Below are 13,124 nucleotides of genomic sequence, written 5' to 3' on the forward strand. Positions count from 1 at the left end.
TGAGACACCTCTCCAGCTTGAGCCTAAAGATATTTAAGTTTTATTATAGTCTTAAATTGCTTATGATGCAGTTTTTGTCTAAGATGTGACATTTTGCTTGATATTCATGTGTATTAGACTCTCCAGTGGCACTTGCTGAAAAGCCTACCTTGTCTCTAATGAGTTCCTGTCTACTGGATTGCATCTTCACCACAGCTCTTTATGTCTGAGGTCTCCACTCCATACCATTCCATTGACCGAAAGTGTCGGGGTTGTGTCTTTTCTTTCTTTCTCTTTTCCTCTCTTTTTACGATCCTTGTTGTATGTGTTCTGTATGTTCTTGTTCATATCTCCTAGTCTGCAATGGTTTCTTTGCAGCACATGCTTGGAGAGAACTGCTACATGACTATCAGAGAGAGTTGAATGAACAACTATTGGCTCGTAACAAAAGAACGTATTTTACAAGTTGATTATGTGTATTGAGTCTGATTGCTGGTGTGTGAGTTCCCATTAATCCTCCCCAACATATGATGATAAAAATATTATTTTAGCTAACAGTGAGTTAAGATCACTATCATACATGGCTTCAGTTTTGTTTCCCTCAATAACTAAGAAGCTGAATGCCTCTCCATGTTCATTATCGATATACGTCTCCTAAACTCTCATCAGGCCAAGAGTTAGCAATGCCTGTATGTTGTTCTCAATTCTCCAGGCTTCCAGTCAGGTGTAACCAAGAGATTGGATTGTGGTCAATGGGTTGTGTGTTCAAGATGCCTCTTTCAAGAATGGCCATGACAAACCTTTCCACAAACAATTTGGTGGTTTGAACAAGAACGGCTTCAGTAGGATCACGTTTGAATAGTTTTTTCTCGTCGGTGGAACTGTTTGGGAAGAGTTAGGAGGCCTTGTTGGAGGATGTGCATCACTGTGGTTGGCCTTTGAGGTTTCAAAAGCCCTCACCATTCCCTGTTAGCCCCTCTGCCTCCTACTTGTGGATCAAGGTGTAAGCTCTCAGCTACTGCTCCAGTGCCTGCCTGCCTGCCTCTGGAACTGTAAGCCCCCAACAAACTCTTTCTTCTAAATTGCCTTATCACAGCAATTGAAAAGTAACTAAGACAAGGGATTCCTCCCTTGAATCCCCCCCACTCTTCAGAGTTCTTTCTCCCCTCTTTAAAAAAACAAAACAAAAAAAACTATGTAAACTCTGCGAAAACACAAAACAAAACAAAAGCCTTCCATTTGATCATCTGATTCTATTTTTTTTTTGTAGTCCATCCACAGCAGAGACCACATGGTCTAGGTGGAGAAACTAGAAACAATGGGGCCACACTGTGTAGATCGAGGGTAGATACGGAAAATGCCACCTCATTCCAGCGCCAATTCATAGTTTGACTGCATTCAGACTCGCAAGCTGACATACACTGCTAGTTTTGTTTTTCAGCAAAGACTTGTCATCCTTTCTGTACACACAGAACTATGATCTACAATGTGAAAGGACCCTGCAGTCAGCAATGAACTGCACACAGCTTTTCCTTCCCTTATGCAAAAGCTAATATCTCACCAACCTAGACTCTCATCCGTGCTCACCCTCCTGTGGCAAACAGTTCAGAACAGGACTAAAAGAAACTATGTGACATGGCACCAGTAGCAGCCAGGATTAACACACCTTACCGATACCCAGCTGCCCCCTAAGGACACTGCCCAGCAAGGAAAGCTGTACTCAGATACACAATGAGAAAAGCACAAGATTAGCACACGACATCCAAATATCTCCACATCTCAAGATAACAGGCATTTTTCTTTCAAAGCTTTCAAGTTTGAATTCCTTTGCCCTAGTATTTTTATTGCTGATAACTCATTTATATTTGATAAAATTAAAGCAATCTCTCTAAAACAGCTGTTTTCTTTACTTGCTTACAAATTTTGTTTATGGTATTATGATGGCCACTGAAAAATGTCTTAGGTATGGTTTTATTTTTCACAGTTCTTGGAATACTATACTTCCCAAACAAAAAGCCAGGTATGGTGGCTCATACCTCCAATTCTAGCACTGCATGAATTTGGAGCGGAATCATTGGGGCGACCTTTTCTCAAGAGTGATAGTAGAGGATGTTCAACACCCACCTCTGTCCTGCAGAGATGTGCACACACACACCCACACACCTATGCATACACAAAACAAGCAAAATCAAACCAAATCTCTCTTTCTCTCTCTCTCTCTCTCTCTCTCACACACACACACACACACACACACACACACACCACACACACACACAGAGCTAGATATCTACAAGAATTCATTTTTTTCTCAATTTTAAGAAAATCAAAATTGTTGTCTGCTCAAAAAATGACTTTTGTTATTCCTTGTTGGTTTCAGGGATTCTCATTAGATATGTGTTAGGTCATTTAATTTTGTCCTGCAGATCAATGGTTGTCAGTAAAAGGTCAGATGGTATTTCAGTACTTTAAAAATTACATAGTATGTATGGATTAGGTAGACATATGTGTGGATGTCAGAGAACTTGTGGTGGTAGGTCCTCTCCTTCCACAATCTTGGTCCTGGGGATCAAACCCAGGTAGTCAGGCTGGGTGGCAAGCAGCTCTACCTACTAAGCTAACTTCATCATCAAACACCAAAACAACCATAGAGTGCCAATAAGTGCATGAAGCTGTGCACTTTGTGTTTGCTTTCTGTTTTAAACAGAATCTCACTAGGTGGCCTTGGCTAACCTGGAATTAGCTATGTAGACCTGGAACTCATGGAAACCTGTCAGGCTCTACCTCCCAAATTCTGGGATTAAAGGTTTGTGTCACCATGCTCACCTGACCAAACCAGGCAGCAATGGGATCTAATCTGTGGGTCACAGTTTACCGAAGCCCAACACTTCCTTCTCATGTTTCCTTCTTCCTTCTCTGTGCTGTTCCCTAGCATGTTTATTTGGGTGTGTCTTCCGTGTGTGTGTGTGTGTGTGTGTGTGTGTGTGTGTGTGTGTGTGTGTTCTCGTGCATGCAAATGCGTGTGCGCAGTGGTTGGGATTAAACCCAGGGTTTTGTGCTTGCTACATAAGTGTTCTAGCACTGAGCTAAACCCACAGTTCTCACTTGCTTTCCTTTCACCTTATTTGAAATTTTTTAACCCATTCATTGAGAGTCTATTTCAACACTTCCTGTTCTGGAAATTTCTCTTTCCCCCAAATTGTCCATTTCCTGCCAATAAAGTTGTGGTGATATTTTGTCTGTTGTACCCCAATAAAGCTTATCTGAGGACCAGAGGAAAAAGCCAGACACTATATTAAACATAGAAGTCAGGCAGCAGTAACACATGCCTTTAATCCTAGCATTCAGGAGGCAGAGATCCATTCCAGATCTCTGTGAGTTCAAGGCCACACTGGGAACAAGACAGGCATGGTGACACACACCTTTAATCCCAGCACTAACCATACAGGTCTGGAGGTCTATACAGACAGACAGGAAGTGATGTAGCTGGGCGGAGAGAGGAAGTGAGATAGTAGAACAGAAAGGCATATAGGCATGAGCATACAGAAAGTAGGTCTCTCTAGAGGCTGAGAGTTGGTAAGGTGAGGTTGGCTGTGGCTCATCCTATTCCTCTAATCTCTCAGTTTTTGCCTCAATATCTGGCCCCTAATTTTACACTAAATGGCAGCCTTGAATGTTTGGGACAGAATTGAAGAAGCAGGAAAGAAAATTGAATCATTTATTAAAGTTATACAACGCCCAAAAGAAACCTTCATGGATTTCTTACAAAGGCTGTCTTCAGCAGTAAACAAAATGATACCAAATTCAGAAGCTAGACAAATAATAATTGAATATTTGGCTTTTGAAAGTGCCAATGCAGCATGCAAAAGGGTAATTAGGTTGTTAAAGGCAAGATCAGCACCCTTGGAGGATTAGGTCAAAGATATAATTAATATTGAATCTCATGACCATGATGATACTTGGATAGGAGAGGTGATTTTAAGAGGTTTGAAGAACAACAGTAATGTCGGAAACTCCCTTTCACAGGCCCCCACTGCAAATTCAGTTCAATCCTTTCCTGCCATTGTAGAAGAAACCCCTTCCCAGAGCAATTAAATAACCAAATGCCTATTGTAATAAACCATACTGCTCAGAGTGATAGAACAGCTATAAGCAGAGAGAACAGAAAATTCAGGAGAAACCATAAAGCATTTTATTTACAAACTTCTATAAATGAACAAAGACCAAAATTAAAAATACAAATAAATGACATTCTCATTGAAGGTCTTGTAGACACATGTGCGGATGTAACAATAATTGCACCAGTATCTTGGCATCTAAGGAGGCCTCTTCAGGAGGTAAATGTTCAGCTGTTAGGGATTGGAACATTATCTCAAGTGAAACAGAGTGCAGGATGGGTTGAATGTATAGGTCCAGAAGGACAGAGAGGAAAATTAAAGCCATATGTGGCTAATATAGCTATGAATTTATGGGACTGTGATTTATTACAACAATGGAATACTCAGATTAACATTACTCCAACCAAAGAAACAAACCATAAACTAACATGTGTTTCTGAGAAAAATATTAGAAGATATTATAAAGAACAGTCACTGGCCATCCAGATTGTAAAAAAAAACAGGGCACAACAGCTGCTGATCTTTCAAAGACACCAACAGTTCTATCTTTAAAATAGTTAACAGACAATCCTGTATGGGTTCAGCAATGGCCTTTAACAACAGAGAAACTGCAGGCCTTGGAAGAGCTGGTACAAGAGCAGTTAAATGCTCAACATATTGAAGAATCAACCATCACTTCCTTGTAATTCTCCTCTATTATTAAAATGAAATCTGGTAAATGGAGAATGGTAACAAGGTAATTCAGCCAATAGGCTCTCTACAATCTGGAATTCCTTGGCCTACTCTGTTACCTAAAGGATGGCCTCTTATAGTTATCAATTTAAAAGACTGTTTCTTCTCAATACTCTTACAAGAAAAAGAGAGAGAAAGATTTGCCTTCACGGTGCCTACATATAACTCTCAGCTGGTTAAGAGATATCAATGGAGGGTTCTCCCACAGGAAATGCTAAATAGCCCAACTCTGTACCAATATTTTTTATGACAGCTGTTGGAAGTAATATGTAAACAATTTCCTAACTCTATAATTTATCACCACATGGACAATATTTTACTAGCTGATTCAAATGCAGATACTTTAGAAAGAATTTTTGAATAAGTAAAGGATTTTGTCTTGTTGGGGATTACAAATTGCTCCTGAAAAGATACAAAGAGGATATTCTATTAATTATTTAGGATATAAAATAGGTCTACAAAAAATTAGACCCCAAAAGGTACAAATTAGGAGAGATTGATTATGGACTCTTAATGGCTTTCAAAAATTATTTGGGAACATTTCCTATCTACAGACTTTTGTTGAGGTAAAAAAATGATGAACTGAGTAATTTGTTCAAAACCTTAGAGGGTGACAAGGACTTAAATAGTCCAAGAGAATTACCACCTGAAGCTGAGAAAGAATTGGCCTTTGTAGAAAAGAAAGTACATGAAGGACACGTGGATTGTATTGATCCAAAGCTGGATTGCATTTGGTTATTTTACCCTCTAGGCATTCTCCTACAAGCCAAGCAGTCATAGAAAGATCAAATCAAATTCTAAAGGATATGCTAAATAAACAGAAAGTGGTAACAAAACCCCCCAGAAATATATTATATTATGCTCTATTAACTTTGAATTTTCTCAGTGCTAATGAGAAAGGAACAACAGCTGTGGAGAGACATTGAATAATAGAAAAAACTACAGAATTAACTATATACTTTAAAGATGTGTTGGCCTCATAATGGAAACCAGGGTGTGTTACATTGGGGATGAGGTTTTGCTTTTATTTCTACAGGAGAAGAAAAGCTATGGATATCATCAAAATTGATAAAGGTTCAATTTGAACAAGAGAGATCTCTTAATTAGAAGAGGTGAGTTCATCAACCAGCATGACCATCCAGTTTAAATTAACTTATACCACTAGCAAACACTTTTCATTTAATCAGATATAACCTGCCAAAAGGGAACCTCCCCAAAAGTAGAGTTGTAGAAAGGTTTTTGTTTTTGTCTTTCAGGAGAATGAAGGCTAAGGAATCTGAAGAACATTGGACAAATGAGACATCTGAAGAAAAAGGACAAATCATCCAGAAAAATATCCCCCAAAAAAGAGTGAATCAGTCTATATCACATGTCAAATTTCATAAATCTTCCCAAATGTTTGTTTCTGCTGTTCTCTACAGACACTTAACAAAATGGTCTTTATGTAGTCCCAGTTTGGAATGTGACTTTCTCCTTCTCTAAACCCAAGCATGCTTGTTAAAAGAAAATGCAAGGGTGGCAGTGTCGCATGCCTTTAATCCCAGCACTCGGGAGGCAGAGCCAGGCAGATCTCTGTGAGTTCAAGGCCAGCCTGGTCTACAGAGCGAGTTCCAGGACAGGCTCCAAATCTACACAGAGAAACCCTTTCTCAAAAAACAAAAACAAAAACAAAAACAAAACAAAAAAAAAAAAAAAAGAAAGAAAAGAAAATGCAAATTCTCTGTATCATGTCAGAAGAGTCACCTTATATTTGACAAAAGAAAAACCAAAATTAAGGACTATTCTATTGCCACTAATCTCATAATTTTTTGGTTCTATTTTGATTCTTTAAGACCTTTCACTTTTCTTAAGGTATGAATTTTATATCAAAATTTATAAAATTAATACATATATATTTTAAACTTTTGTCATGATATTAATGGTCATATAGACTACTAACTAATTCTAGGAAAAAGGCTTCATTTAGCTGCCTGTACATGTTTTGGTGTTTGAGTCTCTATCTTTTTTCTTCTGGGAATCATGACTATGCCTAACAGCAAATCTGAAGTCTCTAGAAAGATGATGGGGCCCCATAAGGACGATTCCATCAGGACAATAATAATACCACTAAGCTGACAAACACCATCCAAAGATCAGGACAATTTTGAGATGGCTAGCTGAGATGACCCACCCTCACAGACTGCTGGAGCAAGGACTTGAGCCAAGCCCTGCACTTTCCAATTATGCAGAGACTGGACAAATGATACAGCTTCCTCTCCTAGAACTTGACAATTAACCCAACATTTTTCTTTTCAGGATCCCCTAAGGATGCCTTCACCCCTAGAAAGCAGGAAGTAATTTTAAGAATACAATACTCACATTCCCAAGAGGTGGGGTGGGTTGTTTTGGTCTTTCAATGGGTTTTGGATAATTGTCATTGTTTAGGATACTTGGTTACAAGTTCTTATTGTTAAAGGTCAGGGAAAATACTAAACAAAGAAGATTAGATTTAAGGTTCTTGTTTGAAAAAAAAAAAAGAGGATACAGGTAAGAGGTAGATTATTGAATCTACTAAAAAATATAGAAATGACAGAATAAAGGGTAGATTATTGAATCTACTCTGAAAAGAAAAAAAAAAGAGAATATGGATATACGATAAGAGAAAAAGGTAGATTATTTAATCTACTTTTAGGAAGCAACTACTAGTTTTAAGTATTTTACACTGGATTGGATTTTTGTATATTGTCTACAAATTATGTACATTGCTACAAGTTTGAGATTTATTTATATAGATATAAGATAAAAAAAAGTAGATTATTGAATCTACTTTTAGAAGGCAACTGCTAGTTTTAAAATATTTTATATTGAATTGAATTTTTGTATATTGTATACAAATTATGTATATTGATACAAACTTGAGACTGATTTTGTTAAAAATACTGGACATACATTTCTAATCTTGTTCAGGGTATTATACCTGTACAGTTAATTTAACAATGTAATGCAGTTTGCTAATCCTTGAAAGTTATTATTACTAACTAATTAGGATATAAAGAAATGGAAGTTAGTAGTTATCATTACAATTGCATTTGTAGTCATATTAGGCATGTTTTCAAGGTCAAACAGAAATATATTTTGAATAGATAGGTCATCTTGAAGCATTTCAGAAATCTACAGAATATGGCATTTAAGATATTTTAATTATATAGTTTTTTCCTATGACTATGAGACATGTCTGCTCCTGGCAGCACCATTCTACTTAAGAGTAGATGATAAGCATTGAAGAAACTACATATTGAGTTTACTAGGCAAGAAAGTGACCTTGCATTGACTGCTGACAATGTGCTGTTCAAAATGGACAAGCAGGACACAAAACAAAGGACTGCCAATCCTTGCCAAGACAAGGTAGGAAGGCTCTTTAGAAAATTCTGTTTCACAAATGAGTCTGTCAGATATGCTAAGCTTGTAGGCTGAAGATGATGCCCCAATGTTGCAGAGGAAACTTGGGTGACTGTCCAGGCAGCCAGCTATTTCTGTCATAACTCAAATTTTTTGGAAGTCACTTGTTTACACTTCCTCATTACTCAGTTAATATTATTTCCTTCTCGGGTCTCTGAGGTGAGTTGAAGATTAGATGCAGTTTTCCTTGTTAACATTCTCAGGAAAAAAATTCACTAAAGAGGTCTAAAGTATATAAGTTTGAAAGATATCAAAAGACAGTTTTCTGTTAGTAATGTAAGTTAGGATAGAAAATGAATTATGTACATTTTGGACTCACCAAGATAAGATAGATAATGGAATGTTTTTGCTGAATTTGTCAAATGCAAATGGACTAGACATTATTGATGTATTTATTGCCTGTATATATTGTGTATAGTTATTGTACTTATTGTATATAGTTTTTTATATTAATTATAACCTTTTTTACATATTAGACAAAAAATGTGGTGATATATTAACTGTGTACCCCAATAAAGCTTATCTGAGGATCAGAGGAAAAAGCCAGACACTATATTAAACATAGAAGTCAGGCAGTAGTAACACACGCCTTTAATCCTAGCAATCGGGAAGCAGAGATCCATCCAGATCTCTGTGAGTTCAAGGCCACACTGGGAACAGAGCCAGGTATGGTGGCACACACCTTTAATTCCAACACTAACCATAGAGGTCTGGAGGTCTGTACAGACAGACAGGAAGTGATGTAGCTGGGTGGAGAGAGGAAGTGAGATAGTAGAACAGAAAGGCATATAGGCATGAGCATACAGGAAGTAGGTCTCTCTGGAGGCTGAGGAGTTGGTGAGGTGAGGTTGGCTGTGGCTCATCCTATTCCTCTGATCTCTCAGTTTTTCACTAATATCTGACTTTGGGGTTTTTATTAGTAAGACTGTTTAGCAATTCATCTTACATGAAGTCTTATTTCTTTTTACAAATTGCTGTTCTACTGATGTCCTTGGGGGAGTACAGTGTGTGTGTGTGTGTGTGTGTGTGTGTGTGTGTGTGTGTGTGTGTGTTATGCTTTCTGTTTTCACTCTTTGTATTTGTTTAAAATTTTTTATTTTTTGGTCATTCATCTGCAGTGGGGGAGATTTCTTGATCTTCATCAGTGGTGGTCCTGTTGGTGCCTCTGGCCAGCCAGGACCTCCAGCCTCTAGGAGGCTAGACTCAAGTGCCTGATTTCTATGAGAATCTACTCTAGGAGGTGTACTCGGCTGAGGGCCCATCCCTAGGAAGGTAGGTTTACCTCAATAAGAGAATGTCTTTCCTCCCCAGTATTCCTGACCTCTCTCACCTGCACTCATGAGGTTGGGCTTGGTCTGTCTGCCCGAGGCTTGACTCAAAAGGTCTTATTTCCTTCCTTTCCCTTCTGTCTTTTTCTTTTGGACTCTTCCAGGGCATGTTTTTAAAAACATAAAAGGTCCCCTCCACGGAGAACTGGGCCCGTGGTTGCCCACTGCCTGAGATCTGCATGCCCACGAGTGCCCACTTGGACTTTTGCAATTAGAGATAGCAGCAATGACATCAAAATGGAAAGCTACTGCATCTTGGTATTCTCACCCAGCATATGCCAGATACTGGCGACATTATCACCATGCAATGTTTTGGATGCGAAGCCACCAGAATGTCTACAGAAAGTCCAGGGATTCCTATTTCACTTCCCCGTGGTTCTCTCCCCATGGAGTTCTTCCCTGGAACTCTCTTGCTTATGAGGCTGAGCATCCTTGGAACTTTCAAGGCCAGCACACGGCCTGGCAGGAGCCTCCCTACAGTGTTTCACAGATCCAAAGCTCTGGGCAGCCTCCATACGAGAGCAGTAGAACCCAGGCCTCCACACGAGAAGGCCCGCATGAAGAGGAAGAGACGGAGTCAGACTCAGATAATGAAGTAGAATGCGACTTGAGCAATATGGAAATCACCGAGGAGCTCCGCCAGTACTTTGCAGAGACCGAGAGGCACAGAGAGGAGCGGCGCCTACAGCAGCGGCTAGACGCCCAGCGCCTGGAAGACTACGTGAATGCGGACCACGGCCTGTACTACAACCACCACCGGTCCGCCGAGCCCCCATCTGAGAAGCCCGGGGAGCGGCGCCAAGCCGAGATGCGGCGCTTGTATGGGGACAGTGCCCCCAAGATCCTGGCCATGGAGGCTGCTGTGCAGCTGAGCTTTGACAAGTACTGTGACAAAAAGCAGCCCAAATACTGGCCTGTCATTCCCCTGAAGTTCTGAGTCCTGGGCACAGGGACCCGAGGGAATGCGTCCTGGACACAGTTCCTGGCCCTTCCCTCGTACTTTTGGAGTGGTCTCTTCATCTCTCCGGGACATATTTTCAGAGAAAGAGGCTTGTATACCGACACAGTGGATGCAGCCTGTCAGCCACTTAGAATTCGGTCAGCAGGAGGTGTACTGTGACCAACACAAGGAATACCATAAAGTGATAGTCACGTATATTGTACTGGCTCTTGATTTTAATAGTTCACTGAAATTCTTGCCTAGAGATACAGTCTAGTGGTTTGCATTTGTAATTTCCTTCTTTAAATCTTCCTGGATGTCACAAAAGCCTGAACCCACATGTCTTTTTTTTTTTTTTCTTTTTTTTTGAGACTACTTCACATATAGCCCAAGCTGGCCTTAAATCCTCCTGCTTCCACCTCCCAGCTGCTAGCTTTCCAGGTGTGCACCCCACACTGGGCTCCAATCCACATATTCTCACTGACTGTTACCCTTGGGTCCCTCTGAGAATGATGAAGGTGTACAGTAAGACAAATGCCACCGTCACTGGGCAAGGTGTCTGCTTGCGTGCTCCATAAAAGGCCTGAAAGTAAATGCTCTGGGCTTGGCAGGCCATGTGGTCTGTCTCTTAACTGCCTAACCCTGACTTTATAGCATAAAACAGCCATGGATACTGAGTAAACAAATGGATGTGCTTCTCTTCCAATAAAACTTTATTTGTAAAATAACAAAAACAAACATAAAAGTATGTTTTTAGACTCCCCGAGGCTTTGGGCTTCCTTACTAATTTTCTAAAACTGCCCCCACCCCCATCACAGTGTGTGCTTGCCTTCTCCTCCTCTTTACCGAAACCTGCCCATCATCAGGCAGGTTTATAGCTGGCCTGCACTGAAGAAGGTTCTGGGTAAACTCTAATAAACCATCCTTGTGCTTCAGTTTGAGTTGTTTTTTTCACTACTGAGACTAAGAACCCAAACAGGGAACCCCAATTTATCCTGTATCAATTCAGTTGCTTTCTGTTTCTGTACACAGCTGATTTTGGAGTGGGAGACCAGAGAGAACTCCTCTGCTGCCTTTAAGACAGGAAATCCTCAAGGAGAGAGGGAAGGGGGAGTTAGAGGCAGGGTGTACATAGAAGCCTGAAAAGGAAATTGCTAAGTCTCCGAATCTAATTCTAATCTAACTTAAAATCCTAATGGTGTTTCAGTTCATCTGACTACTACAAGTCAGATAAAGTGACCATAAATCTCCTGTGGAAGTTCAGTAAATGAGTTGTGAGCATTGAGGATAAGGTATTTGGAAGGAAGGGCCATAGACAAAACTGCATTAATATGCATGACATTCTAGCATGAAAGTACATCTGGATTTTAGGTGTACAAAAATACACGAAGCCAGGTATGGTGGTGAATGCATGTCATACCAGCACTTGGGGGGTACAGGCAGACCCTTTGGGCTCTACTATCTACACAGATTCTGAGGTCTGTAGCAGACTTCCCAGCTTTGCTGTAACCATCTGACGCTCTCACCAATGGATTGTAAAGATTCTTTGATTTATGACTTTGTTACTATGAGAAATTCAGAAACTGTTTCCATGTTGGAACATGGTGTTGGGGTAACCTGGATCTGTGTTCCCTGTTCTCTGTCCATGGTGACTCGTACTGGGCTCCAGAACAAATCATCCCTTACACCTGAGGCAAAGCTGTTTTGTGTGCAAAGTCATGAGGTACGAAGAAAGCAAAATCACCACATTTTTGTAAAATCTGGTTAAATCCATGTGTTCATATTTGAATGAGATTTATAATCTCATTTGAGAGTACATAAACTTTGTTCTTGCTATAATTGGGATACAAGGAGATAAACTTTCCTAATGTCTCTACATTTTGTATTTAAATAATTTCCAAAATATTTTTATTAAAAAGTAGGTAGACTTTACACTTGGATATAATATTCGTGCATACAATTCTTTGATTTCTGAGCAGGCAAATTTTAATTTTAATTGCCTCTGAGTAATAATATATAAATTCATGTGATGCAGAGAAAAGATCTGTAAAACAAAATATTAAGATTTTGAATATGTTAATAAATAAAAAATTAGATAATAGTCTAACTTTCCTATAGTGACTACACTAAAAATCTCTGAATTTTAAATTTTTCTAATTTATCTATTTAACTTTTTTATTTTATGTGTACTGGTGAGAAGATATAAGATCCCCCAGAACTGGGGTTATAGACAGTTGTAAGCTACCATGTGTTTGCTGGGAATTGAACCTGGGTCCTCTGGAAGAGCAGCCAGTGCTCCTAACCACTAAGCCATCTCTCCAGCCCCCTGAATTTTAAATTTTAAGGGGTAGGTTTTGTCTTAAAAAATATAAACTTCTCCCAGCACTGGGTATTGGACCCTGGGCTTTGTCCATGTAAGGGAGGCACCTCACTGCTGACCTATGACTCCAGCCCTGTCTTAATTTTTAAAAATTGCTATAAAAAAGCTTTAAAAAGGGGGCCAAGAAAGTGAGGAGCCAACATAAAGAAGGAAATGACATTTTCCTCCCTTCATCTTTCAGAAAAACCCATTTGTACGTAGGCAATTAGCTC

The 13,124-nt window shown here is 39.5% G+C and overlaps 1 protein-coding gene across 5 annotated transcripts in view; it reads left to right on the top strand.

The window, feature by feature from the left end:
• The window catches only part of LOC118592503 (gem-associated protein 8-like), a 13,716-nt gene extending 2,807 nt beyond the window's left edge, over positions 1-10,909 (top strand). The window contains exons 1-3 of one of the 5 annotated variants that reach the window (XM_036201530.1): positions 8,183-8,210; positions 9,383-9,536; positions 9,697-10,909. In XM_036201530.1, the coding sequence (XP_036057423.1) occupies positions 9,819-10,529 (711 nt within the window). In that variant the 5' untranslated portion in view covers positions 8,183-8,210; positions 9,383-9,536; positions 9,697-9,818 and the 3' untranslated portion in view covers positions 10,530-10,909. Of the gene's footprint in view, positions 1-5,916; positions 5,939-6,647; positions 6,678-8,180; positions 8,211-9,382; positions 9,537-9,696 lie in introns of those variants that run through there. The other 4 variants (XM_036201535.1, XM_036201533.1, XM_036201531.1 and 1 more) reach the window with 4 other exon arrangements.
• The last annotated feature ends 2,215 nt before the right edge of the window (positions 10,910-13,124 follow it).

The sequence above is a fragment of the Onychomys torridus genome, chromosome 10, assembly GCF_903995425.1.
Source record: "Onychomys torridus chromosome 10, mOncTor1.1, whole genome shotgun sequence".
Taxonomy (NCBI): Eukaryota; Metazoa; Chordata; class Mammalia; order Rodentia; family Cricetidae; genus Onychomys; species Onychomys torridus.